Source organism: Trichechus manatus, unplaced genomic scaffold (assembly GCF_000243295.1).
Source record: "Trichechus manatus latirostris isolate Lorelei unplaced genomic scaffold, TriManLat1.0 scaffold00077, whole genome shotgun sequence".
Classification (NCBI taxonomy): domain Eukaryota; kingdom Metazoa; phylum Chordata; class Mammalia; order Sirenia; family Trichechidae; genus Trichechus; species Trichechus manatus.
The window spans coordinates 11,234,643-11,261,401 of record NW_004444013.1 but is presented as its reverse complement, the minus strand read 5'-3'; the positions used below and the strand labels follow the sequence as shown (position 1 = coordinate 11,261,401).

At 42.3% G+C, this 26,759-nt stretch overlaps 1 protein-coding gene across 1 annotated transcript in view; it reads right to left on the bottom strand.

Moving 5' to 3' along the window:
• Window positions 1-15,641: 15,641 nt before the first annotated feature.
• The window catches only part of LOC101353761 (oncomodulin), a 28,034-nt gene continuing 16,916 nt past the window's right edge, over window positions 15,642-26,759 (bottom strand). The window contains exons 2-5 of the mRNA XM_004380814.2: window positions 19,020-19,087; window positions 18,153-18,285; window positions 17,630-17,739; window positions 15,642-15,766 (exon numbers count right to left, since the gene is read on the bottom strand). Of these exons, the coding sequence (XP_004380871.1) occupies window positions 15,741-15,766; window positions 17,630-17,739; window positions 18,153-18,285; window positions 19,020-19,080 (330 nt within the window). The 5' untranslated portion in view covers window positions 19,081-19,087 and the 3' untranslated portion in view covers window positions 15,642-15,740. The remainder of the gene's footprint in view (window positions 15,767-17,629; window positions 17,740-18,152; window positions 18,286-19,019; window positions 19,088-26,759) is intronic.

Below are 26,759 nucleotides of genomic sequence, written 5' to 3'. Positions count from 1 at the left end.
AGATTGGTGGTTCAAACCCACCAGCAACTCCCTGGGAGAAAAGACGTGATGATCTGCTCCCATAAACATTACAGCCCAGGAAACCCGGTGGGGCAGTTCTACCCTGCCCTATAGGGTGGCCATGCATCAGAATCAACTAGATGGCACACAACAACAACGAGTCCATCTATACAAAGGGCCACTTCATTCTGCATTGTTGGCAGAAATAACAAACCAGTGCGCCAATAACCTATTTTTTCTCTCTTATGTGGAGGCCAGAGACTCTGTGTCCTTCAGAGGTGACCTTTGTCATGAGGGTTCATCTGCCTCCTGCAGTTAAAATTGTCCTTGAACTCCATCTCCTCCTGTGGTCACATAAGGACCTGTAAAAGATCTTCAAGAATGTGTGATTCTTTTTCATTAAACAATTTTGAAATCTGAAGCAAGTTCTACCAGGGTTCAATCAGAGATGCAGAATCTCTAGAACATATACAGTAAAACCTGCAAAAGCTGGAACTTGTGTAAGGCTGAAACCTGTCAGAGAAGGAAAAGTAAAGTATTTTCTACTAAATGGAGTGATAGAAAAGTGATAAAACTGCATCCTGCCAAAGGTGGAAAACTTGTGAGACCCATAAAAACAAGGCAGTCCCATCAAGTTCCGGCTCTCACAGGTTTCACTGTGTATATATCTCTGTATACGGGGGCAGCAATGGTTCAGTGGTAGAATTCTCGCCTTCCATGTGGGAGACCTGAGTTAGATTTCTGGCCAATGCACCTCATGTGCAGCCATTACCCGTCTGTCAGTGGGGGCTTGTGTGTTCCTAGGATGCTGAACAGGTTTCAGTGGAGCTTCCAGCCTAAGATGAACTAGGAACAAAGGACTGGTGATCTACTTCCAAAAATCAGCCAGTGAAAACCCTATGGATCACAATGGCCTGATCTCCACTGATCATGGGGATGGTGCAGGACCGGGCAGCATTTCATTCGATTGTACATGGGGTCATCATGAGTTGGGGCTGACTCAATGGCAGCTAACAATAACATATGTGTGTGTGTATATATATACATATACATATACGTGTACTTTATATGTATTAAATATATACAATGTATATGTATATATATGTGTATAGTCGATTCTGAATCATAGCGCCCCTACAGGACAGAGTAGAACTTCCCCATAGCGTTTCCAAGGAGTGCCTGGTGGATTCGAACTGTCAACCTTATGGTTAGCAGTCCTAGCTCTTAACCACTGCACCACCAGGGCTCCATATATGTATGTAAATATATAAATAATGTGGTTTTTATATATTTGTTGTTACGTGCCATAGAGTTGGGTCGAACTCACAGTAACCCTATGTATAACAGAACAAAACACTGCCTGGTCTTGCGCTATCCTCATGATTGTTGCTATGCTTGAGCCCATTGTTGCACGCGCTGTGTCAATCCATCTCATTGAGGGTCTTCCTCTTTTCGCTGACCCTATACTTTACCAAGCATGCTGTCCTTCTCCAGGAACTGGTCCCTCCTAATAACATGTCCAAAGTACATGAGACGTAGTCTCGCCATCCTTGCTTCTAAGGAGCATTCTGGCTGTGCTTCTTCCAAGACAGATTTGTTTGTTCTTCCGGCAGTCCATGGTATATTCAGTACTCTTCACCAACATCACAATTCAAAGGCATCAATTCTTCTTTGTTCTTCCTTATTCGTTGTCCAGCTCTCGCATGCATATGAGGCAATTGAAAACACCATGGCTTGGGTCAGATGCACTTTAGTCCTTATATATAAGTCACAGTATTATGCAATTATGTGTTATGTAATACATATAAATAAATTACAGGTATCATGTCCCTGCCGGCACTGGTTGAACAGTCTCTAAGGCTGTTGCTTTCACATCTGACACTGAAGCTTGCCGTCTGCAGGGCAGAAAGTAAGAAAGGGAGGATGGATGTAAAGTGAGGGACAGTGAGGATAAGCTGGAATCCATGAGGACAAACTCTCACTGTCCCCAGCTTTGATGATGTGGGTGTCCTCCAGAATGGCGCCCTTAGTCACAGACAGAAACACCTGGAGTTGGGTGAAGAAGGATCCCACATCAACAGGTGGGACAGGTGAGCCAACAGGTGAGTGACCACCACCCTGCACAGACCTTCTGAGCATAAAATACTGTGGCTGCTGCTTCACATCTGCCCTCCAAATCTCGGGCAACATGTCTCTTGCGGCCGCCCCAAAACTGGATACGTACAGCCTCAGTAAGCTGACGTATTACAGAGCCACCACCCAGACAATGCCAAGATTTGGTGAAGTACGGCAGTAGTTCACAGGTGTTAGTTATGCCGCTCTGAATTCTCATCTGTATGTTTGAAATAATTTATAATTTAAAAAAATGTAAGGTGTGCACCCATTTACATTCATTGTAGCACCCCCTAGGAAAACAATGTCAAACTCTACCCACTACCAAAATAAGGTGACTTTTTTTTTTTTTAACTTATACACCAATGTTCACTGCAACACTATTCACAACAGCCAAAACATGGAAACAACCCAAGCGCCTACCACCAGAAGAATGGACAAACAAAATGTGGTAAAAAACACACAATGGAACAGAAAGGAATGAAGTTCTTTTTTTTATTGTTGTACCTTAAGCAAAAGTTTACAATTCAAGTTATTCTCTCATACAAAAATTTATACATAAACATTGTTATGTGACCCTAGTTGCTCTCCCTATATTGTGATAGCACACTCTTCTTTTCCACCCTGGATTTCCCATGACCATTCAACAGGCTCCTGACCCTCTCTGCCTTCTCATCTCTTCTCCAGACAGGAGCTGCCCATTTAGTCTCATGTATCTACTTGAGCTAAGAAGCACACTCTTCACGAGTATCATTTTATGTTCCATAGTCCGGTCTAATCTTTGTCTGAAGAGTTGGCCTTGGGAATGGTTTTAGTTTTGGGCTAACAGAGAGTCCGGGGGCCATGTCTTCTGGGGCCCTTCCAGCCTCAATCAAACCATTAAGTCTGGTCTTTTTACTAGAATTTGAGTTCTGCACCCCACTTTTCTCCTGCTCTGTCAGGGACTCTCTGTTGTGTTCCCTGTCAGGGTGGTCATTGTGGTAGCTGGAAGCCATCTAGTTCTTCTGGTCTCAGGCTGGTGAAGTCTGTGGTTTATGTGGCCTTTTCTGTCTCTTGGGCTAATACTTCCCTTGTGTCTTTGGTGTTCTCCATGCTGCTTTACTCCAGGTGGGTTGGGAACAATTGTTGCCTCTTAGATGGCCTCTCGCTAGCTTTTAAGACCCCAGACGCCACTCACGGAAGTAGGATGCAAAACATTTTCTTAGTAAGTTTTGTTATGCCAGTTGACCTAGATGTATCCTGAAACCATGGTCCCCAGACCCCCATCCCTGCTACTGTGTCCCTCGAAGTGTTTAGTTGTATTCAGGAAACTTCTTAGCTTTGGTTTAGTCCAGTGGTGCTGACTTCCCCTGTAGTGTGTGCTGTCCTTCCCTTCACCTAAGATAATTCTTGTCTACTTTCTAGTTAGTGAATACCCCTCCCTCCCTGCCCACCCTCGTAACCAACAAAGAATGTTTTCCTCTGTGTTTAAACCTTTTCCTAAGTTCTTATAATCGTGGTCTTATGCAATATTTGTCCTTTTGCAACTGACTAAATTCACTCAGCATAATACAAAAAGGTGACTTTCTGAAAACAGTTAAAATGTTATGTAAATGATAGTCTTTCTGGTGAATAAATTAACAGGCCAGGTGGAAACTGTCCTGGTGATTCCAATTTCATCTGTCCTCTTAAGTGTTTGCAATGTGACACCTCACCTTAACGGTAGCAGAAGAGATCTCAGATAGGTTTTGGCTTGAAATTGGATTCCTAAGACTCATTACACAGAATTAAACTGTAGTCGTTAAACACAATTAACTATGATGCTTGTAAACCTGAACAAATAGACAAGCATTTCACATCTTCACTGTTTTGTTACACTTTTTTTTTTTTTGAGCTACAAAGGACTACTTTGAAGACCCTTATGTTTAAAAATCTTATAAACTTTTAATAACATGCAAATGTTGCTGTCAAGTTGATTCCAACTCATAGCGACCCTATAGGACAGAGTAGAACTGTCCCATAAGATTTCCAAGGCGGTTATCTTTAAGGAAGCTGACAGCCACATCTTTCTCCTGTGGAGTAGCTGGTGGGTTCAATCTGCCAACCTTTCAGTTAGCAGCCGAGCGCTTTAACCACTGAACCACCGGGGCTTCTAATGTGCAGATGCGAAGCAAATAGTAGATAGTATTTGGAGTAGTTTAATAATTCTTATTAGTCTCAACAATTAAGCACATTCACGAAGCTGGCTTTGAGATCACATTTCATCAAATTATCAACTACTGTGCCAAACTACCCACCACCTGTCTGCGAGTTTGTCATACTGTCGTGGCTTGCACGTTGCTATAATGCTGGAAGCTATGTCACCAGTATTTTGAAAACCTGGTGGACAAGTTTCAGCAGAGCTTCCAGACTAAGACAGGGTAGGAAGAAAGGCCTGGCAATCTACTTCCAAAAATTAGCCAATGAAAATGCTATGAATCACAACAGAATATTGTTTAGTATAGTGCTGGAAGATGAGCCCCCTAGGTTGGAAGGCACTCAAAATACACAGTGGCTGCAACCGTGGGCTTGAGCAGACCAATGACGGTGAGGATGGCTCAGGGCCAGGCAATGCTTTGTTCCCCTATATGCAGAGTCACCATGAGTCAGAGCCAACCTGATGGCAAACGACAACATGCCAAACTGTAAGCTGAAAATTTTTTTTAAATTTTTGTTTATTGTTGTAGTTTTAAGTGAAAGTTTACATTTTAAGTTAGTCCCCCATACAAAAATTTATACGTACATTGTTATGGGATCCTAATTGCTCTCCCCAAACTGTGACAACACACTCCTCCTTTCCAGTCCTGATTTCCCATGTCCATTCAACCAACTCCTGACCCTCTCTGCCTTCCCATCTCACCTCTGGACAGAAGCTGCCCATTTAGTCTCTTGCATCTACTTGAGCTAAGAGGCACACTCCTCACGAGTATCACTTTATGTCCTACAGTCCAGTCCAATCTTTGTCTGAAGAGTTGGCCTCAGAAATTGTTTTAGTTCTGGGCTGATAGAGAATCTGGGGGCCGTGCTTTCCGGAGTTCCTCCAGTCTCAGTCAGACCATTAAGTCTGGTCTTCATACTAGAATTTTAGTTCTGCACCCCACCTTTCTTCTGCTCCATCAGGGCCTCTCTGTTGTGTTCCCTGTCAGGGCAGTCATTGGTGGTAGCCAGGCACCATCTAGTTCTTCTGGTCTCAGTGTAAGCTGAAATTATAATTAATAATTAAGTAAAAATAGTCTAAATAAAGCCATGATTACAGCCAATGTGGGAACCATGGTCCCGGGAACATCTAGCTCAACTGGCATAACATATTTTATAAAGAAAATGTTCTACATCCTACTTTGCTGAGTAGCATCTGGAGTCTTGAAAGCTTGTGAGTCGTTATCTAAGATACTTCGCTGGTCTCACCCTGTCTGGAGCAAGGGAAAATGAAAAAAACCAAAGACACAAGGGAAAGATTAGTCCAAAGGACTAATGGACCAAAACTACCACAGCCTCCACCTGAATTAATCCAGCACAACTGGATGATGCTCAGCTACCACCACCGACCGCTCTGACAGGGATCACAACAGAGGGTCCCAGACAGAGCTGGAGAAAAATGTAGAACAAAATTCTAGCTCACAAAAAAAGACCAGACTTAATGGTCTGACAGAGACTGGAGAAACTCTGTGAGTATGGCCACCAGACACCCTTTAAGTCAGTGCTGAAGTCGTTCCTGAAGTTCATCCTTCAGCCAAAGATTAGACAGACCCATAAAACAAAATGAGACTAAATGGGCACACCAGCCCAGGGGCAAGGACGAGAAGGCAGAAGGGGCAGGAAAGCTAAGAACGAGGAGACCAAAGTGGAGAAGGGGAGAGTGTTGACATGTCATGGAGTTGGCAACCAATGTCACAAAACGATATGTGTATTAATTGTTTAATGAGAAACTAATTTTCTCTGTAAACCTTCATCTATAGTATATTTAAAAAAAAAAAAAAGAAGAGTTATAGCTGAGAACACCCTTTGGAGCAGTTCTACTCCACCATGAGTCAGAGTTGACTTGATGGCAACGGGTTTGGTTTTGGTTAAATGTTATATTTTAAATTTTCCTCCTATATAAAAATACAAATGAGTCAAAAAATGAGAAAAAATTTCAGGAACAGAGGAGTATGCAGGGCTTTCATTAATTTGAGTGTTGGGCACATTCTTTGCATGAAAGTTGTTAAAATCAGAATTTATTGCTGCTTTGGCTTAGGGATAATAATTGGGTTAATTTTACATCTCTGTTCTTCATTTTCTCTAGTTACTATGCTCCACTTTTGAAAAAGACTCAGTCGTATCTCATTCTTCTGTAATCCTACCAGCTGAAGGTAATTACTGTGAACCTTTTGCTATCTATCCTTTTGGTCTTTTCTGTGAGATACATATTGAATAGAAGCCTTTTTATTTTTATTTTTTTGTTTATTGTTGTAGTTTAAGTTAAAGTTTACATTTCAAGTTAGTCTCTTATACAAAAATTTATACATACATTGTTATGTGACCCTAGTTGCACTTCCCATACTGTGACAGCACACTCCTCCTTTCTACCCCTGGTTTCCCATGTCCATTCAACCAGCTCCTAACCCTCTCTGCCTTCTCATCTCACCTCTGGACAGAAGCTGCCCATTTAGTCTCATGTTTCTACTTGAGCTAAGAAGCACACTCTTGACGAGTATCATTTTATGTCATAGTACAGTCCAATCTTTGTCTGAAGAGTTGGCCTCAGGAATGGTTTTAGTTCTGGGCTGATAGAGAATCTGGGGGCCATGCTTTCCAGGGTTTCTCCAGTCTCAGTCAGACCATTAAGTCTGGTCTTCCTACTAGAATTTGAGTTCTGCACCCCACCTTTCTCCTGCTCCATCCAGGACTTTCTGCTGTGTTCCCTGTCAGAGTGGTCATTGGTGGTAGCTGGGTACCATCTAGTTCTTCTGGTCTCAGGCTGATGAAGTCTCTGGTTTACATGGCCCTTTCTGTCTCTTGGGCTAATACTGTCCTTATGTCTTTGGTGTTCTTCATTCTCCTTTATTCCAGGTGGTTGGGACCAATTGATGCATCTTAGATGGCTGCTTGCAAGCTTTTAAGACCACAGATGCCTCTCACCAAAGCAGGATGCAAAACATTTTCTTAATAAGTTTTGTTATGCCAATTGACCTAAATGTCCCCTGAAACCATGGTTCCCAGGCCCCCACCCCTGCTACTCTGTCCCTCAAAGTGTTTGATTGTATTCAGGCAACTTCTTAGCTTTTGGTTTAGTCCAGTTGTGCTGACTTCCCCTGTAGTGTGTGCTGTCCTTCCCTTCACCTAAGATAATTCTTGTCTACTATCTAGTTAGTGAATACCACTCCCCCCCGCCCCGTGTAACCATCAAATAGTGTTTTCTTCTGTGTTTAAACCTTTTCTTAAGTTCTTATAATACTGGGAATAGAACCCTTTTTAAATGAATTGCTTTGCATGAACTTTGGCATCCTGGGTGGCCCCAATGGCTAACTTGCTGGCTGCTAACCAAAAGATTGGAGGTTTGAATCCACTCAAGGTGCCTCAGAAGAAACACCTGATGTAGTACATAAAGACACTGTTCTGCATCCTACTTTGGTGAGTAGCATCTGAAGTCTTAAAAGCTTGCGAGCGGCTATCTAAGATACAGCTATTGGTCTCTTCCCATCCAGAGCAAAGGGAAGTGAAGAAGACCAAAGACTCAAGGGAGCAATTAGTCCAAAAGACTAATGGACCACATGAACCACAGCCTACATGACCCTGAAACCAGAAATAGATGGTGCCCAGCTACCACTACCAACCGCTTTGACCGGGATCACAACAGAGGTCCTGGACAGAGCGGGAGAAAATTGCAGAACAAAAAATCAAATTCACAAAAAGACCAGGCTTATTGGTCTGACGGAGACTGGAAATGAAGCTATTCCTGGAGTCTACCTCCCAGCCAAAAAATAGACAAACACATAAGATAAACAATAACACTCAAGAGGAACATACTCCTTAGAACGATCAATTATACGAGATCAGAAGGGCATTATCTGCCCAAAAGCAAAGGTTAGAAGGCAAGAAGGGGTACAACATCAAGACAAAGGAAAATGGGGAACCCAGGGCAGAAATGGGGAGAGTGCTGACTCATTGTTGGGAATGAAGCTAAGGTCATGAAACACTCTATGTATAAACTGTCGAACGGGAAACTAATTTGCTCTGTAAACTTTCACCTAAAGCACAATAAAAAGAAGAAAGGCCTGGTGATCTACTTCCAAAAAAATCAACCATCGAAAACTCCGTGGAGCACAGTTCTACTGTGAAACACATGGGGTCGCCGTGAGTCAGAATCCACTCCACGGCAACTGGCTTGGTTTGGTTTGTATGAACTTTATATAATGACTAAACTCAGGTAATTTTTGAAAATGTTTTTTGTTTTCCCACTACAGTCACCACCAAAGTTTTAGAAATGCTAATGTTTCTACAAAAACTGAACTTAGGAAAATAACAAAAAAATTCAAAAAGTGCTAATGAACAAATATGCACAAACGCCCTCAGAGTTGTGACCTCCACTCAGGGGTGGAATGACACTGCCCCCCCCACAAGGAGAACACCTTATAGAACAAAATCCAAACAACATAATTAAACAAAATCCAAACAGCATAATTAAAAATTGGTATGCGTTACAATGGAATATTACTTGGCTATAAAAAGGAGTAAAGTATTGATACATGCTACAACATAGATGAACCTTGAAAACATGATGCCGAGTGAAAGACCAAAACCAAAATCAAACCCGGTGCCGTTGAGCCTATTCTGACTCATAGAGACCCTATAGGACAGAGTAGAACTGCCCTATAGGGTTTCCAAGGAGTGGCTGGTGGATTCAAGCTGCCAACCTTTTGCTTAGCAGCCATAGCTCTAAACTGAGCTCCTGAGTGAAAGAATGTCAGTTACAAAAGATCACATATTATATGATTCCATTCATATGAAATGTCCAGAACAGGGAAATCTATAGACAGAAAGTAGATTAGTAGTTGCTTAAGGGTTGGGAAGGGATAGGGGAGTGATAGCTAAAGGGTACATGGTTTCTTTCTGAGGTGAAGAAAATGTTCTAAAATTGATTGTGATAATGCACAATTCCATAAATATACTAAAAGCCATTGAATTGCATACTTTAAATGGGTGAATTGTATGGTATGTAAATTACTTCTCAATAAAACTGTTTTTTAAAAAATTGGTATGAACAAAGACAAGATTATTGCGTTTTATTTAAGCTGAACATACAACTTGATAGTTTTTGGGTGCTAAATATGGAAAGATGGCTCCTTTTTATGGCTAGTTATTGTCTACTGACAGTATATGTGACTGAAATTAAGTCTCTAAGGCTGGGTTAAGGAGCCCTGGTGGCGCAATGGTTAAGTGATTGGCTGCTAACCAAAAGGTTGGGGGTTTGAATCCACCCAGCAGCTCCCTAGGAAACCATATGGGGCAGTTCTCTGTCACATGGGGTTTCTGTGAGTCGGAATAACTCAATGGCACACAACAAGAACAAGACAGCGTTGGAAAAAATAACAATGTGTTTGAAATGGACAAAAATGAACAAAACTCATGAATAACCTCTCAATAGCTCTAGCTAGGGGGAAACTGTGACATTTTATACCTTTTTATACATTCGTCCTAAAGCCTTTGCCCCACAACAGAACATCAGTAAGATTCAGTGACACAGGGTTCCCTCCAGCCATTATCCCTATACGGGTGCCCTCCTGGGTAACAGAAAGAAATGAGAAAAACCCATGACCTCAACCTAGATTTAGGGTGAGGTGATCTTTGCTGCTCCCATGGGTGATGGGGCACAGAGACAAAAGCTCACAATCATTATTTTAAAAGCATTGTCAACTGGTTACAGTCCTTCTCTGAGGCTTCTGGTGGCCAGAAGCCCATGACAGAGTGCTCCAGGATCACTTAGAGTTAGCTCCTGCTTAGAACTGTGGTAGGGTAAGAGCCCTTAGCTGGGGAGCGCTGTTGTTAGTTGCCGCCTCAAGGCAACCTTATGTGTAACAGAATGAGACGTTTCCCGGTCCTGAGCCACCTAGTGGAATGAAAACGAAAGTAACTGAAAGTTCAGAGCACCTGTGTGGGGGGTATGGTGGCCAGAGGCAAAATACAGATTGTTTCAAGCATCAAGGCTCTTAAAAAGAAAAAAAAAACCCAAACCCATTGCCGCTGAGATGATTCTGACTCACAGCGACCCTATAGGGCAGAGTAGAACTACCCCATAGGATTTCCAAAGGGCGGCTAGTGGATTCGAACTGCCGACCTCTTGGTTAGCAACTGACTTTTTTTTTTTTTTTTTTGGTTAGCAGCCATACCTCTTAACCACTGCACCATCAGGGCTCCGTCAAGGTTCTTAGGTCATCAGTAAAAGGAGCTCAATGTTGCAGAGGTTAAGTGCTCGGCTACTATCGGAAAGGTCAGCGGTTGGAATCTACCCAGAAGCTCCACAGGAGAAAAGACCTGGAGATCTGCTCCCATAAAGATTATAGCCTAGGAAACTCTATGGGACAATTCTACTCTATCACATGGGGTCTGTATGAGTCGGAATCAACTCACAGGCTCCCAACAACAGCAACAATAGGCCATCAGCAGGGAGCAGGAAGGCCCTCTTGTTGTTTGTGTTCCGAGGGATTCACAAATGCATCCAGCAGACATTTGCACACCAGGGGAAGCTAGTGGTATGAGGGACAAGCCTGATGCCTGCCAGAATGGGGCACATTTTGGGGATGAGTAAGTAGAGAATGAGGATGCAGGTGTGTGCAGGGAGAGGAGACAGGAGAGACTGCTACAAAAATAGTTTCATTCTTTGACCCTCCCCAAAGAGTTCTTCATTTTAAAATTGTATTCCTGAACTTTGAATCATTTGAAAACCATGGTTTTTGTTGACCCAAATACCATCTCTACTATTACTTAATATTCTTCTTCAAATGGATGTACTTTCAAAAACCCTGTATTCTCTTTAGCCTCTTTCTAAGCAGTAATATTCAAATCACGTTTGTGTTAGTTTTCTTGTTTCTAATGCATATTAAAATAAATGCATGATTCTTAAAATAAAAATAGTGACCCATAGGGGAAACTGTGCAGGGAGGAGAAGGGGCTTACGGGAACTCTCTGTACTTTCCTTACAGTTTTTCTATAAACCTAAAACTGCTCTAAAAAATAAAATGTATTAAAAAAGAATGTCAATCCCTGTCCCCCTAAAGTCGTCTTGAGCCTCTCTTTTATTATGTGCCCCATAAAACTGGAGCCCTGGTGGCACAGTGGTTAAAAGCTCAGCTGCTAACAAAAAGGTTGGTAGTTCAAATCCACCAGCCCCTCCTTGGAAACCCTACGGGGCAGTTCTTCTCTGTCCTATGAAGTCTCTATTAGTTGGAATCGTCTCAACAACAACGAGCTTGTTTTTAACTTTGAAAACTGCTTTAACATGAGCTTCTTAAAAAGCAGGGATTCACAGAGAAGAAGATAGACTCATTCCTTCCATGAACTACTGCCTCCTCTATCATGAGACCAGAAGAACTAGATGGTGCCCAGCTACCGCTACCGAACATTTTGCTCACAGCCACGATAGATGGACCCTGATCAAAAGGGAGAGAAATGTGAAATGGAATTTCAGATTCTTAAAGATTCCAGACTTACTGGCTCCACCAAGACTAGAGGAACCCATAAAAATTTTGCTCTGAGATATTCTTCAAACCTTTAACCAAAACTGGAAATGCTCACTCGTCTATGCCAAGGAATTTGGAAGACAGCTACCTGGCCAACCAACTGGAAGAGATCCATATTTATGCCTGTTCCCAAGAAAGATGATCCAAATGAATGCGGAAATTATCAAACCATACCATTAATGTCATATGCAAGTAAAATTTTACTGAAGATTGTTTAAAAGCTGCTGCAGCAGTGTATCGACAGGAAACGGCCAGAAATTCAAGCTGGATTCAGAAGAGGATGTGGAATCAGGGATGTCATTGCTGATGGCAGATGGATCCTGGCTGAAAGCAGAGAATACCAGAAAGATGTTTACCTGTGTTTCATTGACTAAGCAAAGGCATGAGACTGTGAGGATCATGGTAAATTATGGATAACATCACGAAGAATGGGAATTCCAGAACACTTAACTGTGCTCATGAGGAACGTGTACATAGACCAAGAGGTAGTCATTCGAACAGAACAAGGGGATATTGCGTGGTTTAAAATCAGGAAAGGTGTGCGTCAGGGTTGTATCTTGTCACCATACCTACTCAGTCTGTATACTGAGCAAATAGTCTGAGAAGCTGAACTATATGAAGCAGAACGGGGCATCAGGATTGGAGGGAGACTCATTAACAACCTGTGATATGCAGATGACACAACCTTGCTTGCTGGAAGTGAGGAGGAACTGAAGCACTTTCTGATGAAGATCAAAGACCACAGCCTTCAGTATGGATTACACCTCAACATAAAGAAAACAAAAATCCTCACAACTGGACCAATAAGCAACATTATGATAAACAAAGACTGAATTTGTCAAGGATTTCGTTCTACTTGACAGCAGTCAATAAATCAAATGACACATTGCATTGGGCAAATCTGCTGCAAAATGCCTTTTTAATGTGTTAAAAAGCAAAGATGTCACCTTGAAGGCTAAGGCGCACCTGACCCAAGCCATGGTGTTTTCAATTGCCTCATATGCATATGAAAGCTGACCGATGAATAAGGAAGACCGAGGAAGAGTTGAGGCCTTTCAATTGTGGTGTTGGCAAAGAATATTGAATATACCATGGACTGCCAAAAAAATGAACAAATCTGTCTTGGAAGAAGTACAAGCAGACTGCTCCTTAGAAGCAAGGATGGCGAGACTACGTCTCACATACTTTGGACCTGTTATCAGGAGGGATCAGTCCATGGGGAAGGACGTCACGCTTGGTAAAGTGGAGGACCAGCAAAAAATAGGAAGACCCTCAACGAGACAGGTTGACACAGTGACTGCAACAATGGGCTAAAGGGTGACAATGATTGTGAGGATGGCACAGGACCGGACAGTGTTGCGTTCTGTTGTACATAGGGTTGCTATGAGTCAGAGCCAACTCGATGGCACCTAACAACAACAACGGCAACATCCCCTGAAGTCATCTTTAGACTAAACAATAGTTTAGCTCAATTAGTAAAGAACGTATGCCTTGAGAATTGTGCTCTCTTAAAAGATTATATGTGTGAGACCAAATTGACGACTGTAAATCTATAGTATATAGGAGAAGACAGGAGGGGCAGTGAATCTAAGTTAAAGGTGGTGAAACAGTTTAAATAGAAACAGTGAGATGGTTGACCCAAAGTGAAGAATGTAACCAATGTCACTGAACTGTATGTGCAGAAATTGTTGAATGGGTGCGTGTTTTGCTCGGTACACTTTCATCAAAAATAAAATAAATATTAAAAAAAAAAAAAAAAAACAGGGATTCAAAAGTCACTAAGGTATTTAGTGTGGGGGAAGCAAGATGAGAGAGCCCAGGACTTTGTAAGTTTGGGGTTTGGGTGAAAACTGTGAGACTTTGAACAAGCTCCCAGGAAAATGCTTTAATTACTCTTATACGTCCTCAACTCTCAGGGTCAGCCAGAGATACCATCTTTAGCCTGCCACCTGGAAGCCAGCCTAATGAGAATTTCCTGGCTGGAGATTTCCCAATCGTAGTGAAAACCCTGTAACAGGACCCCTGAGGTTAGCCTCAAATGTTAGGGCAATGCTAGGTGTATCTAAGTGGTATCAGGTGAGTGCCAGGAAAGTAGTGGGTGATGAAGGGAAGGGGGAGGTGACAGGACATTGGGTGAGAACAGGCAAGTCTCTAATAGCTTGTTTTTCTAAAGAAGAAGAAAAAAAAAGCTTGAAAATGGGTCTGTTTACAGTAAATTAGCATAGTAATGGAGTCCCTATGTGGTGCAAATGGTTAATACACTTGGCTGCTAACCGAAACGTTAGAAGTTCGAGTCCACCCAGAGGTACTTCAGAAGAAAGGCCTGTTGATTTGCTTCTGAAAAATCAGCCATTGAAAAGCCCCACAGATAATGGTTTGACTGAGACTGGAGATACCCCAGAAAGCATGGCCCCTGGATTCTCTATCAGCCCAGAAGAACGAAAACAATTTATGAGGCCAACTCTTCAGACAGGGATTGGAGTGGACTGTGGGACATAAAGTGATACTTGTGAGGAGTGTGCTTCTTAGCTCACGTAGATAGAAGAGTCTAAACAGGCAGCTTCTGTCTGGAGGTGAGATGGGAAGGCAGAGAGGGTTAGGAGCTGGTTGAATGGACATGCTGTATCGGGTGGAAAGGAAGAGTGTGCTGTTGCAGAATGGGGTGAGCAGTTAGGGTCGCATAACAATGTATGTATAAAATTTTGTATGGGAGACTAACTTGAAATGTAAACTTCATTTAAACTACAACAGTTTAAAAAAGAAAAGAAAAGAAAAGCCCTACGGAGCTCCGTTCTTCTCAATACACATGGGGTCGCCATGAGTCGGAGTCAAGGGCAACTGGTTTAGTGCAGCAATTTTCCTTTGCTCTATAGCCCATATAACCACCACCCGTCTGTCATTCTGTCATACTGCAGTGGCTAGTGTGTTGCTGTGATGCTGGAAGCTATGCCACTGGTATTTCAAATGCCAGCAGGGTCACCCACGGTGGACAGGTTTCAGCACAGCTTCCAGACTAAGACAGCCTAGGAAGGAAGGCCTGATCTACTTCCAAAAATTAGCCAATGAAAACGTTATGGATCACACAGATTGTCCAGTATACTGCTGGAAGAAAAGCCCGCTAGTTTGGAAGGCACTCAAAATACACGGTGTCCACAATAATGGACTGAAACATACCAACGATCATGAAGATGGAGCAAAACTGGGCCACATTTCATTCAGTTATTTATAAGGTCGCCATGAGTCAGAGCAGGCTCAATAGCAACGACTTAGTCTCAACCTTAATTCTGTCTTAGACAGTTTGCTTTTACTGAAATCTCTCTTATGACAATCTGACATCCAGTAGCAGATTTTATGCTGGCCAAAATCTCTTTCTATTAATTTCAGAGGCAGATGATTGACTGAGAAAATCCTACGGTGACAATGCCATTTAATTTGTGACCTTTTTTTAAAAAAAAAAAACCTGGTCACCCTGTTCACTGGTGCCCAAAACCAGTGTGGCTTGCTCAGCGCTTGGTAGGACCAAACTTCTTTCCACAAGCCCTTGGTTTTCAAATTGCTTTCATCCCTGAACCTTGCTGAGAAAAAACACACCCACACAGCCACAGATGATGAGAACCGTGTCTTTATTGGATGCTTTTTTTAAAGGCATTGTCTGCTGAGGGCCTTACAGAAGTCATCAGGGCATACCCACCACCAAAAAAGTCACCAATGGCTGTCTTATCACCTCACGCAAACAACAAGCCAATTGCAGACGCTTATCAGGGGAAATTGATAAATACATTAGGGTAGGGTGCGGGGGTGTGGGGATGGGTCCCATTCCTGGGGCTTTGGAGGTCTTCCAGCTGTCTGTCCTGTCCCTTTCTCTCTTTTCTGTGTCTCCATAGACTGGGGCCTTTAAGAATGCACCATTTCCTGGAATTCTAGAACAGAAGGGGTGAAAACACTCCGTGAAGGTGGCTCAGTACTTTAAAGACCTGCTGGGGCCAACCAGTGATAAGGAAGAGGAAAGGAGATGAAGCGACGTGTCAGATGACAGGCACGGCCCCCTTAGAGAACACAAAAGGAAGAAAAAGTGGGTGCCGGTGACAGGAGGTCAAGGCAATCAAAGTGTTTCATCTCTCTGCATAAGCTGTCTAATTTAACAGGCATCGTCAGCGTTGCAATAAAGCCCTTTGTACTAGAATTGTCTGCCTGGCTACTTCTCTCTGATCATGGATGACTTCAGTATGGTGGCCTAGCACAATCTGTGAGCATTAACTTTTTTGTCTGGTTGATTTAAAGCAGAGATGGGAGGTTTTCTTCCCCTTTTCTGTAGCTGCGTGTTGCATTTTTAGGAAACATTTAATAGGGTGCAACTTTGAACAGACTTTTCTCGTTTTTAAGAACAATATTGAACCCTAACCCTGCCCCCAAATGTTTATACAGCAAAACCCGTGTTAGCCAGGAAACCTGACAGAGAAGGAAAACTCAAATACAGGGAAGCCTGTGAGAGCCAGAACCCGAAGGGACTGCCTTGTTTTTCTGGTCCCTCAAGTTTTCCACCTTTGCCAGGGGGCAGCCTTACCACTTTATATTGCTCTTTCTTAGTGAGAAATATTTGAGTTTTCCTTCTCTGACAGATTTCAGCCTTACACAGGTTCTGGCCTCCACAGATTTGACTGTGATAATATGATGTGTGGATGCTACACATTGAAACTGAACACTAGAGATTGGCTTTATATTTGTCAGTAAACTTTGCCTTTTTGGAAGTCTTTTGTGGTAATGCGTAAATAAATCAATCCCCCTTACCTAAATGATTTCTCTGAGTTCTATCTATAGAAGCTGCATTATCTCCTGTCTAGTAAGTTATAAAACCCTGGTGGTGTAGTGGTTAAGAGCTACGGCTGCTAACCAAAGGGTCGGCAGTTCAAATCTACCAGGCGCTCCTTGGAAACTCTATGGGGCGGTTCTACTCTATCCTATAGGGTCCTTATGAGTCGAAATCGACTTGACGGCAACGGGTTTGGTTGTTTTTTTTCTTTTTAGTAAGTTATAGTGGTATAATTTTGAATACGTTTTTTGAAATAAAGGATTTAAAGTAGCAGTTTTTAATTTGAAATTAAGCACCACCAGAAGGACCACATGTCAGTTCCCCTGAATTAGCATGCACAAAGTAGCTAGAAAGCCCATCAGCAACACGACAAAGCCAAGCGAAAATAATCCTACAGCCATGTGATTGTGTTAAAGTCTGAGTTCACGGCTCCGCACACAGCAGGCTCCATACGTGGTGCCTGACTTATTTGCTCTCTATCTAATATTGTCCACTTGATGGGCTAATGTCCAATAAAAATTATTTGTTTAAACCCTTGGCAGCTAAGAGGCCTTCCTACTCAGGTTAATAGTCTTTGGTAGGTGACACACTTGAGAAAGTTAATCCTCCTCGTATTCAGACGGGCTCAATTCCTACTGGTGGAAATTCCTTGCATTATTTGCAAGGGGTCTCAGGGTGTCTTGCAGATAATTGGCCACCGGACTAGCTAGTTCCTTAGTCAGGTGAGGGACATTTTCGGTTCAGAGACAACAGCCAGAAAAACTAGCTTCTGTGGTACATCCCCGGGCATCATGCCAGAGTCTTTACATGCATTATTTGCAACCTCACCTTAGTCCCATTTTACAGGTAAGAAGACTGAGGCTCAGCACAGTTAAGAAAGGGGATTTTAACCCACATCTGTCTGATCTCACCGCCCAAGCCCCCACGGACAGTCCCTGACCATGTTTTATGCTATGTACAGGTGTGAGCATACCTTCAGCCCCAATTTTTCCGTCTCCATCATTATCTGCAGCAGCCATTAAGGACTTGGTTTCTGACTCGGTCAGTTCTCTAGCACCACTCTCAAACTTCTGGAGGAAAAACCTACAGGATAACAAAGATTGATGGGGATTTTCTGAAAAACTATGCATCTCTTGTGTACTCTTTCTTTTTTTAAGTAGATCATCTGTTTGCAATAATCATTCAAGGTCTTAGCAAGCAAAAGCTAGCAAGCAAAGGTAGAAACTTTCATTGTAGAAACCAATGATGGGCATTTTGTTTTGAAGAGTTGCTCACTTGCTTTTGATAAGTCCATTTGCCAATGAAAAACCTTCAAATGGAGGGTTCTGGGTTAGTATTTTGCATGGGTAGATGTGTGACCAGCAGACTCATGTTCTTTGCTTTGATGAGCTTTTACTGAGCGACTAGCATCAAGCCTGGCCGTTGAAGAAATACTAAGAAAGCTGGCCTCCGCTGCCCCCTGCCCACATGCCAGACAGGCTAACGACCAGGCTTACTTAAGCTCTTCTTCATCCAGGTATCCACTCTGGTCGTTGTCTATGAACCGGAAAACGTCCTTCACCTGGTTTGCTGACATCTTAGAGAGGCCTGAAGTCTGGAAGAATTTTTGGGGTTCAAAAGTATCTGGGTCTGAAGAACAGAGAATAGGTTATTCTGAAGCTCATTGGATTGAAGCTCATTTGGACCAAGATGCTGAAAACACAGGCTATTAAAAATACTTATCGTAATAGCCCTGAGCTACAGAGATACCCTATTTCATTTCTTTTTTAAGGGACAAAGAAGGGCTGTTACTGGTCCAGATTTTGAGTCAACCGGGACCAAATGGCTCTGTGACAACCCCTGGCTGCTCTACAGTTGATTTGGTCCATTTCCTGTTCTCTCTCCTCCATGCCCATCTCCTGCCCACTGTGGATCCAAGATCCCAACATCACTGGTCTGACTGGCGGCAAAAAAAAAAAAAATGCAATCGCTGGATTCAACGAGGCAAAATGACATTTACTGATGTCTTTTTTCACTTTTAATACGGTTCTTTAGCCTTACAAAAGAGCCCTGGTCGCTGCTAACCAAAAGGTCCACAGTCTGCTTCGGTAAAGATTACAGCCTTGAAAACCTTATTGGGCAGTTCTGCTCTGTCCCATAGGGTTGCTATGAGTTAGAATTGACTCGATAGTAACAATTACAGAAATGTAATCACATGCGTGGTCTCATGTCCTTATAATTTCATCATCTTATTAATAACAGTGTTATTCTCTGGTTTTGTGAATTTTCAGCAGAGTTCACATTTTCATTTCTGTTGCTTCACCAAAGGTGTGAACAGGTGAGAAAAGTCTATACCTGCCTCTTGGGCTCACATCCCCCTTTACCTTGGCACTCCTGCAGGGCTGCTGCAATGTCATCAGCGCTGAGAACGTCTGTGATGCTCATTGTCCACCTATTCACCGAATCAATGAGATGTGGTCAACAGTAAGCGTGGGCATGCACATCCAGGGGGACACACCCTCCTGGGGCCCACGGAAACCATTTATGTATTTATCTAGAATTTTAAAAAAGCAGCAAGCGTGGCGTTGTGTTAGTGACAGAATAGAATATACAAATTAAAAGCCCAATATGGAAGAGATCCCAGTACCCTCTCTTGAATACACTCCAAAGCAGAAATAAAAAAATGTAACCTACACAGCTATTCAATTCAGTTTTCCTGTAAGAATATTATATTATCAGTCACTTACAGAGTCATCTACAAACCATTCAGAAGTAAACCATGTGACAAATGCAATTGCATTTTCATACACCAGCCAGCCAAACACACGGGAAAGGGTAGATAGAGTTCAGGCTGTTGCAGACTTTCTGTGAAAGAGATGCTATCTTCTATCTGTCCTGAAGGATGGGAAGCCAATGAATGAAAAGCCAAGCTACCAGAGATCAAAATCCTTCCAGGTGTCAACTCCACCGGGAAAGAGAAATCAGAGCACAGCATGCACAAACCTAGTGTGAATGCGTGTAGGGAAAAGAGCCTGGGGTCTGGGAGGCGCACTAGCTACTCACCTTTTTAGATTACTCCCCAAGAAGAATCAGGAAAAAGCGTTGAAGAAGCAAAAAATAAATAAAAATTAAAAAAACAAGTGTTTTTGCCGCGTTGCTGACCTACCTTATATAGGATTGAAAAAGCGATCGTAACAACCTCTTAGATTTCCTTTTCAAGGATCAAGTGGACATAGCTCGAATGTCTTGTCTTACTAATTAAACCTCTTTTTTTTTTTCTATTTATATCTCGAGGGAATGTGGGTGGGAACAGCCAATTTTAAAAAAAACAAACCTCAATAAACCCTAACTAAGGTTTCAGTTCTGCAAATGAACACTGTTGGCTAAGTGTGGGGAAGAGACTGAAGTCCCAGTAAAGAGAAGGCAGTGGCTGAAATGAGATGAACACATATGGGGGTGCTCGCCAGGTGTCTGTGGCTGCCACTTGAGGCAAGTCTGTTTTCAGCCTCTGAAACTGTGGACATGTGAGGCTGACCTCAATCCAGAAATGAAGTCTTTGTCACTAGATGGATACACAGCACTTGTTTGGCAAAAGAAATGTGACTGTTGAGGTGATTTTCCTACAAAAGGCGTGACTTAGGCATTTTCCAGCTATCTCTTAAATGTCACACACTAAAAAATACAAAAGGAGGAAAGTGACCCGCTATTCCCAACCCCAAAGCTGAAATTTGCAGAAAAAAATGTTATGAGGCCAGGACTTGAGACCTCAAGTTTTTTAAAAAGTACAAGCACAGATCCCATGTTGCAATTAGAAACATACAGTGGCTTACCCAAAAACCCGTTGCCGTTGAGTCGATTCCAACTCATAGCAACCCTACAGGACAGAGTAGAACTACCCCATAGGGTTTCCAAGGAGCGGCTGGCGGATTCAAACTGCTGACCTTTTGGTTAGCAGCCGAGCTCCTAACCACTGAGCCAGCAGGGTTCCAACCTTTTGGTTAACGGCCAAATGCTTAACCATTGCGCCGCCAGGACTCCTACAGTGGCTTACAAGCAGACAACTTAAGAGATCTAGAGAGGGGCCTCGGACTCGTCTCTGTGGAATACAATCTGGGTGGCCATCTTTTCAATTGCCTCATATGCATGCGAAAGTGGGATAATGAAAAAGGAACACAGATGAAGAACTAATGTGTTTGAACTGTGGTGTTGGCAAAGAATACTGAATACACCGTGGACTGTGCCAAAAGAGCAAACAAAGTCTTAGAAAAACAACCAGAATGCTGCTTAGAAGCAAGGACGGCGAGACTTCAACTTGCTTACTTTGGACACATCATCAGAAAAGACCAATTGCTAGAAAAGGACATGATGTTTGGTAAAGTAGAAGGTCAGCAAAGACAAGCGAAGCCCTCAATGGGATGGACTGACACAATAGTCGAAACAATGGGCTCACACGTGTCAAGGATCATGAACATGGCGCACGGCAACATTTTATTCTGTTATATATAAGGTCACTAGGAGTCGGAACCAACTTGACAGCAGCTAGCAACAACAACAACCCCAAGCCCAGCGTTGTACTCTTCCTAGTGCCAGCAACAAAAAATTTCTCTCTCAGGAACACCTACAACATGTCTTAAATTACTGAACCTCAAGCCAATGTCATTTCTGTCTTGTCAGGGTCACTTGCCATCGAGTCGATTGTGACTCCTGGCACTTCCACGTGGATCAGAGTAGAACTGTGCTCCAAAGGCTTTCTAACAGCTGATTTTTCAGAAGTAGATCACCAGGCCTTTCCTCTACACCTCAGTGCCTTGCACAGTGTCTGACCTCAAGTGACGTGCTCGGTAATTATCTCATGAACAAATAAATCAATATAGCAAAAATAAAGCTTGAAAACTCTATTCCAGACCAACATGTACTTGCCCATCCCTTAAAAAGGAGTTTCTCAAAATAAATTTCAAGAGTTCCGAATTAGGTTTCTGACATTAAGTTGCCATAGAAACTAGCTGAAGCCCTTGCTTTCCATGGAAGGGTTTACAATTGCCTGCAGAAATAAAATCTGTCCATTTAAATGAAAATTGCACAAGAGACTTTAGATTTTCATGATGTTTTCTGAGAGAAAATAAAGACAATAGAGACCCAATAAATGTGTCATCTGAATCAACAAGGCAACTCAAGGTTTTGCCTCAAATTCCATCACGTGCAATGTTGATTCAGGTGTTCTTTGTTGTCGTCAAGTTGATTCCAACACATGGCCACCACATGTGTTACAGAGTAGAACTGCTCCATAGGGTTTTCTTGGCCGTAATCTTAATGGAAGCAGATGGCCAGGCCTTCTCTTCCATGGAGCAGCTGGGTGGGTTTGAACCACCAACCTTTATGTTAGCAGTCTCCTACAGACCATTTGTGCCACCCAGGGAACTTAGTTTCCGTTATTTTAGCTACTAATTAATGGCTGTTCCAGGAAGAGAGGGGAAAGACTTGAAAGTAGAAAATCTTACTTAGAGGCCAGTTCTGTTCTTTACTCAAAGGAGCCCTGGTGGTGCAGTGGTTAAGCATTTGGCTCGTAACCGAAAGGTAGGCAGTTCGTACTCACCAACGGTTTCACCAGAGAAAGATGTGGCAGTCTGCTCCCGTACAGATTTACAGCCTTGGAAATTATGGGGCAGTTTTACTCTGTCCTATAGGGTCTCTATGAGTCCAAATCGACTTGACAGCAATGGGTTTTTTTTTTTTTTTTTTCTGTTCTTTACTAGCTGTGTGGTGCTGGGCCTCAGTTTCCGCTTCTAGAAATTAAAAAAAAAAAAATTGCCTGTCAAGTCAATTCCAACTCATAATGACCCTATAGGACAGAGTAGAACGGCCCTGTAGGGTTTCCAAGGAGCAGCTGGTAGATTCGAACCGCCAACCTTTTGGTTAGCAACCAAATACTTAACCACTGCACCACCAGCGCCCCTCTGTGCCACCAGGGCCCCTCTAGAAATTAAGGACAATACAAAAGCCTGTTCTGTCAACTACCCAGGGTTCTTTAGAGGCTCAAGTGCAGTGCTCTATAAACATTTGGAGAGGTTTCAGAGTCTCCTGTTGAATTCTGCAAGAGGATTTCATCTCATGTATCAGTTCCAATCGATTGGTAGGAACTTCCTAGGGTGTTACATTAAGAACAATTCTGGGAGGCAAGGCCAAGATGGCAGAGTAGTCAGACGCTTCCTGTGGTCCCTGTTACAACAAAGACCTGAAAAAACAAGTGAATTGATTATATACGACAATCTAAGAGTCCTGAACATCAAAGACGAGGTTGTGGAGTCCAACTGAGTAGCAGAGGGAGGGAGAGACAGTTCAGAAGCAGCGAGAATTTTCCAGACCCAACCTGGCTGGGACCCTGCAGGCTGGATCAGCTGGCACACATGAGCTTAGGCAAGCAGTAGCTCTCAGGACGTGTTTTCCACACGAGGAGAAACTGAGCAGTGGAGAGTCTGCACAAGCCCGTGGAACCAGGGGAAAGCAGCACTAGATCTACGAAAGTTAAGTGCCAGCGTCTAACCTACCACACAGGATCAAAAAAACACATTCCCCTCTGGGAAGTACCCGTCTCTCATTCACCTGCCCCCTCCTCTCTCTGCTCTGGTCCTAGGCTGGCTTCAGCGATTGCTGCACCCCCCTGGGCTGGGAGAGGGTCCCATCCTGCTCCCGAGCCATTATCCCCACTTTGGAGAGGGAACAAATTAACAAATAACAAACAGGAAAAAATAATCTGCCAGCTCTCCTAAGCTGAGACCTCAGGGCAGGCACAGCCACTTTGCCTAGGCACAGGCATAAGGGGTCCACAGACTTTGAATGCCTTTCACCCCTGCCTAGACTTGTGTGGGCCCATTTCAACAGCGTAGACCCTCATTAGCATAGTACAACAGGGTATATACCTGAAGCCTATTTTCAACCGCAACAGCTAAGGGGGAGTGGCAGAATCATGACATTTGACACCACGCTGCCCGTTAAGTAGGATCCTCACCTACCCACATCAGAGACCTGAGGACTGGTGACTCTACTCACTCTGTCAAGCCACCCACAACCGGAGTCCAAGAATAAGTGTTGCCTCCCAGTCCTTACAGCCAACAGCATTGGGTACCCAAGGTCCGGCTACAAAATCCACCCACCTATGAGCTCTAGGGAACAGGGACATGCCTTCCACCCAGGCACTTGAGGCAGCAATCAGACCCCTACTTTGCTCAGCACATAACTCTCTACTGCAGCCAGATAACTATGCCTGCTCCAAACACCCCTATGTAGGCCCACCAGTCTAGAACTGTAGGTGAGAACCTGCACCACACACTTGGTGACTGATGGCACCTGAGCTGAATCCACACAGGAAAAGTAAATGGACTCCTGGGCTCGCATACCTAGTAGAAGCTCTAACCACCTGGTGACAGAAAGTGAAAGCTTCAAAGATACCAATAATCAAAGTAGCTCACATGACCAGCCTATTCGGGCACATCAAAACAAAACAAGAAGTTAAGACACAGTAAGCAAACATAAAATAAATAAATATAGTAACTTATTGACGGCGCGGAGACAACAGCCAGTATCAAATCACATAAACAGGCAGACCATGATGGCTTCAGCAAGTGATCAAAACAAAGAACAAAAAAATCTCCCAGAGGAAGAGAAGGTCTTGGATTTACTGGAGGTACAATTCAAAAGATTAATATACAGAGCTCTTCAAGATATCGGGTAGGAGATCAGGCAAAACACAGACCAAGCCAAGGAACACACAGACAAAGAAACAGAAGAACTTAAGAAGGTTATACAAGAACACAATGACAAATTTAACAGGCTACAGGAATCCGTAGAGAGACAGCAAATAGAAATCCAAAAGATTAACAATAACATTTCAGAATTAGACAACTCAATAGAAAGTAATAGGAGCAGAATTCAGGCAATAGAAGTCAGAATGAGTGAGACTGAAGATAAAGCATTTGACACCAATTTATTTGAGGAAAAATCAGAAGAATTTTAAAAAATGAAGAAACCCTAAAAATTATATGGGACTCTATCAAAGAGGAATGACCTATGAGTGATTGGAGTACCAGAATGGGGATGGGGGAGGGGGAATAACAGAAAATACAGAGAGAATTTTGAAGATTTGTTGGCAGAAAACTTCCCTGATATTGTGAAAGACGAGACGATATCTACCAAAGAAGCTCATCAAACCCCACACAGGGTAGATCCCAAAAGAAAATCACCAAGACATACTATAATCAAACTTGCCAAACACAAAGATAAAGAGAGAATTTTAAGAGCAGGTAGGGATGAACAAAAAGTCATCTACAAAAGAAGGTCAATAAGACTAAGCTTGGACTACTTAGCAGAAACTATGCAGGCAAGAAGGCAATGGGATGACATATATAAAGCCTTGAAGGAAAAAAAAATTGCCAGCCAAGAATGATATATCCAGCAAAACTGTCTCTCAAATATGATGACAAAATTAGGGCATTTCCAGATAAATAGAAGTTAAGGGAATTTGTAATAACCAAACCAAAATTACAAGAAATATGAAAGGGAGTCCTTCAGTTAGAAATTTAATAACATCAAATAAGTTGAACCCAAGACACAGGATGGAGTAACCAGATATCAACCCAGATAGGGAAGGCACAAAAATAAATCAAAGCTAAAACACTAAAAATAGGGAAACAGAGATGTCAATATGTAAAAGATGACAACATGAAAACAAAAAAGAGGGACTAAATAATGTAGTCATAGAACTTTCATATGGAGAGAAAGTCAAGACAATATAAAGAAATAAAACACTGGTTTCAACTTAGAAAAATAGACGTAAATATTAAGGTAACCATAAAGGAAACTGACAATCCTACACATCAAAATAAAAAACAAGGAAAACATAAAGACTCAACAAATACAAAATCAACAACAATGAAAAGAAAATACATAGAGAAAAACAACTCAGCACAGAAAATTAAGCGAAACAAAGAAACTGTCAATAACACACAAAAGAATACATCAAAATGACAGCACTAAACTCATACCTATCAATAATTATGCTGAATGTAAACAGACTAAATGCACCAATAAAGAGACAGAGCGTGGCAGAATGGATAAAAAAACACCATCCGTCTATATGCTGCCTACAAGGGACACACCTTAGATTCAAAGACACAAACTAAAACTTAAAGATTGGAAAAAAATATATCAAGCAAATAACAATTAAAAAAGAGCAGGAGTGGCAATATTAATCTATGACAAAATAGACTTTAAAGCAAAATCCACCACAAAGGATCAGGAAGGACATTATATAATGACTAAAGTCTTAATACACCAGGAGGACTTAACCATAATAAATATTTACGCATCCATTGACAGGGCTCCAAAATACATGAAACAATGTCTAACAGCATTGAAAAAAGAAATAGACAGCTCCACTATAATAGTACAAGACTCCAACACACCACTTTCAGTGCAGACCAGAACATCCAGAAAGAAGCTCAATAAAGACATGGAACATCTAAATGCCACAATCAACCAACTTGATCTCATACACATACACAGAACACTCCACCCAATAGCAGCCAAGTATACTTTCCTTTCCAACGTACATGGAACATTCTCCAGAATAGACCACTTATTAGGCCACAATGCAAGCCTTATCAGAATCCAAAACATCAAAATATTACAAAGCATCTTTTCTGACCATAAAGCCACAAAAGTAGAAATCAACAGAAAAAGCAAGAGAAGAAAAATCAAATACGTGGAAAATGAACATCTTGCTCAAAAACTACTGGGTTATAGGAGAAATTAAGGATGGAATAAAGAAATTCACAGAATCAAATGAGAATGAAAACACATCCTCCCAGATCCTTTGGGACACAGCAAAAGCAGTCCTCAGAGGTCAATTTACATCAATAAATGAACACATCCAAAAAGAAGAAAGGGCCAAAATCAAAACATAAAGCCTACAACTCTAACAAGTAGAAAGACAGCAGCAAAAGAAGCCCACAGGCACCCGAAGAACAGAAATAATAAAAATTAGAGCAGAAGTAAATGAAACAGAGAATAGAAAAACAATTGAAAGAGTTAACAAGACCAAAAGCTGGTTCTTTGAAAAGATCAACAAA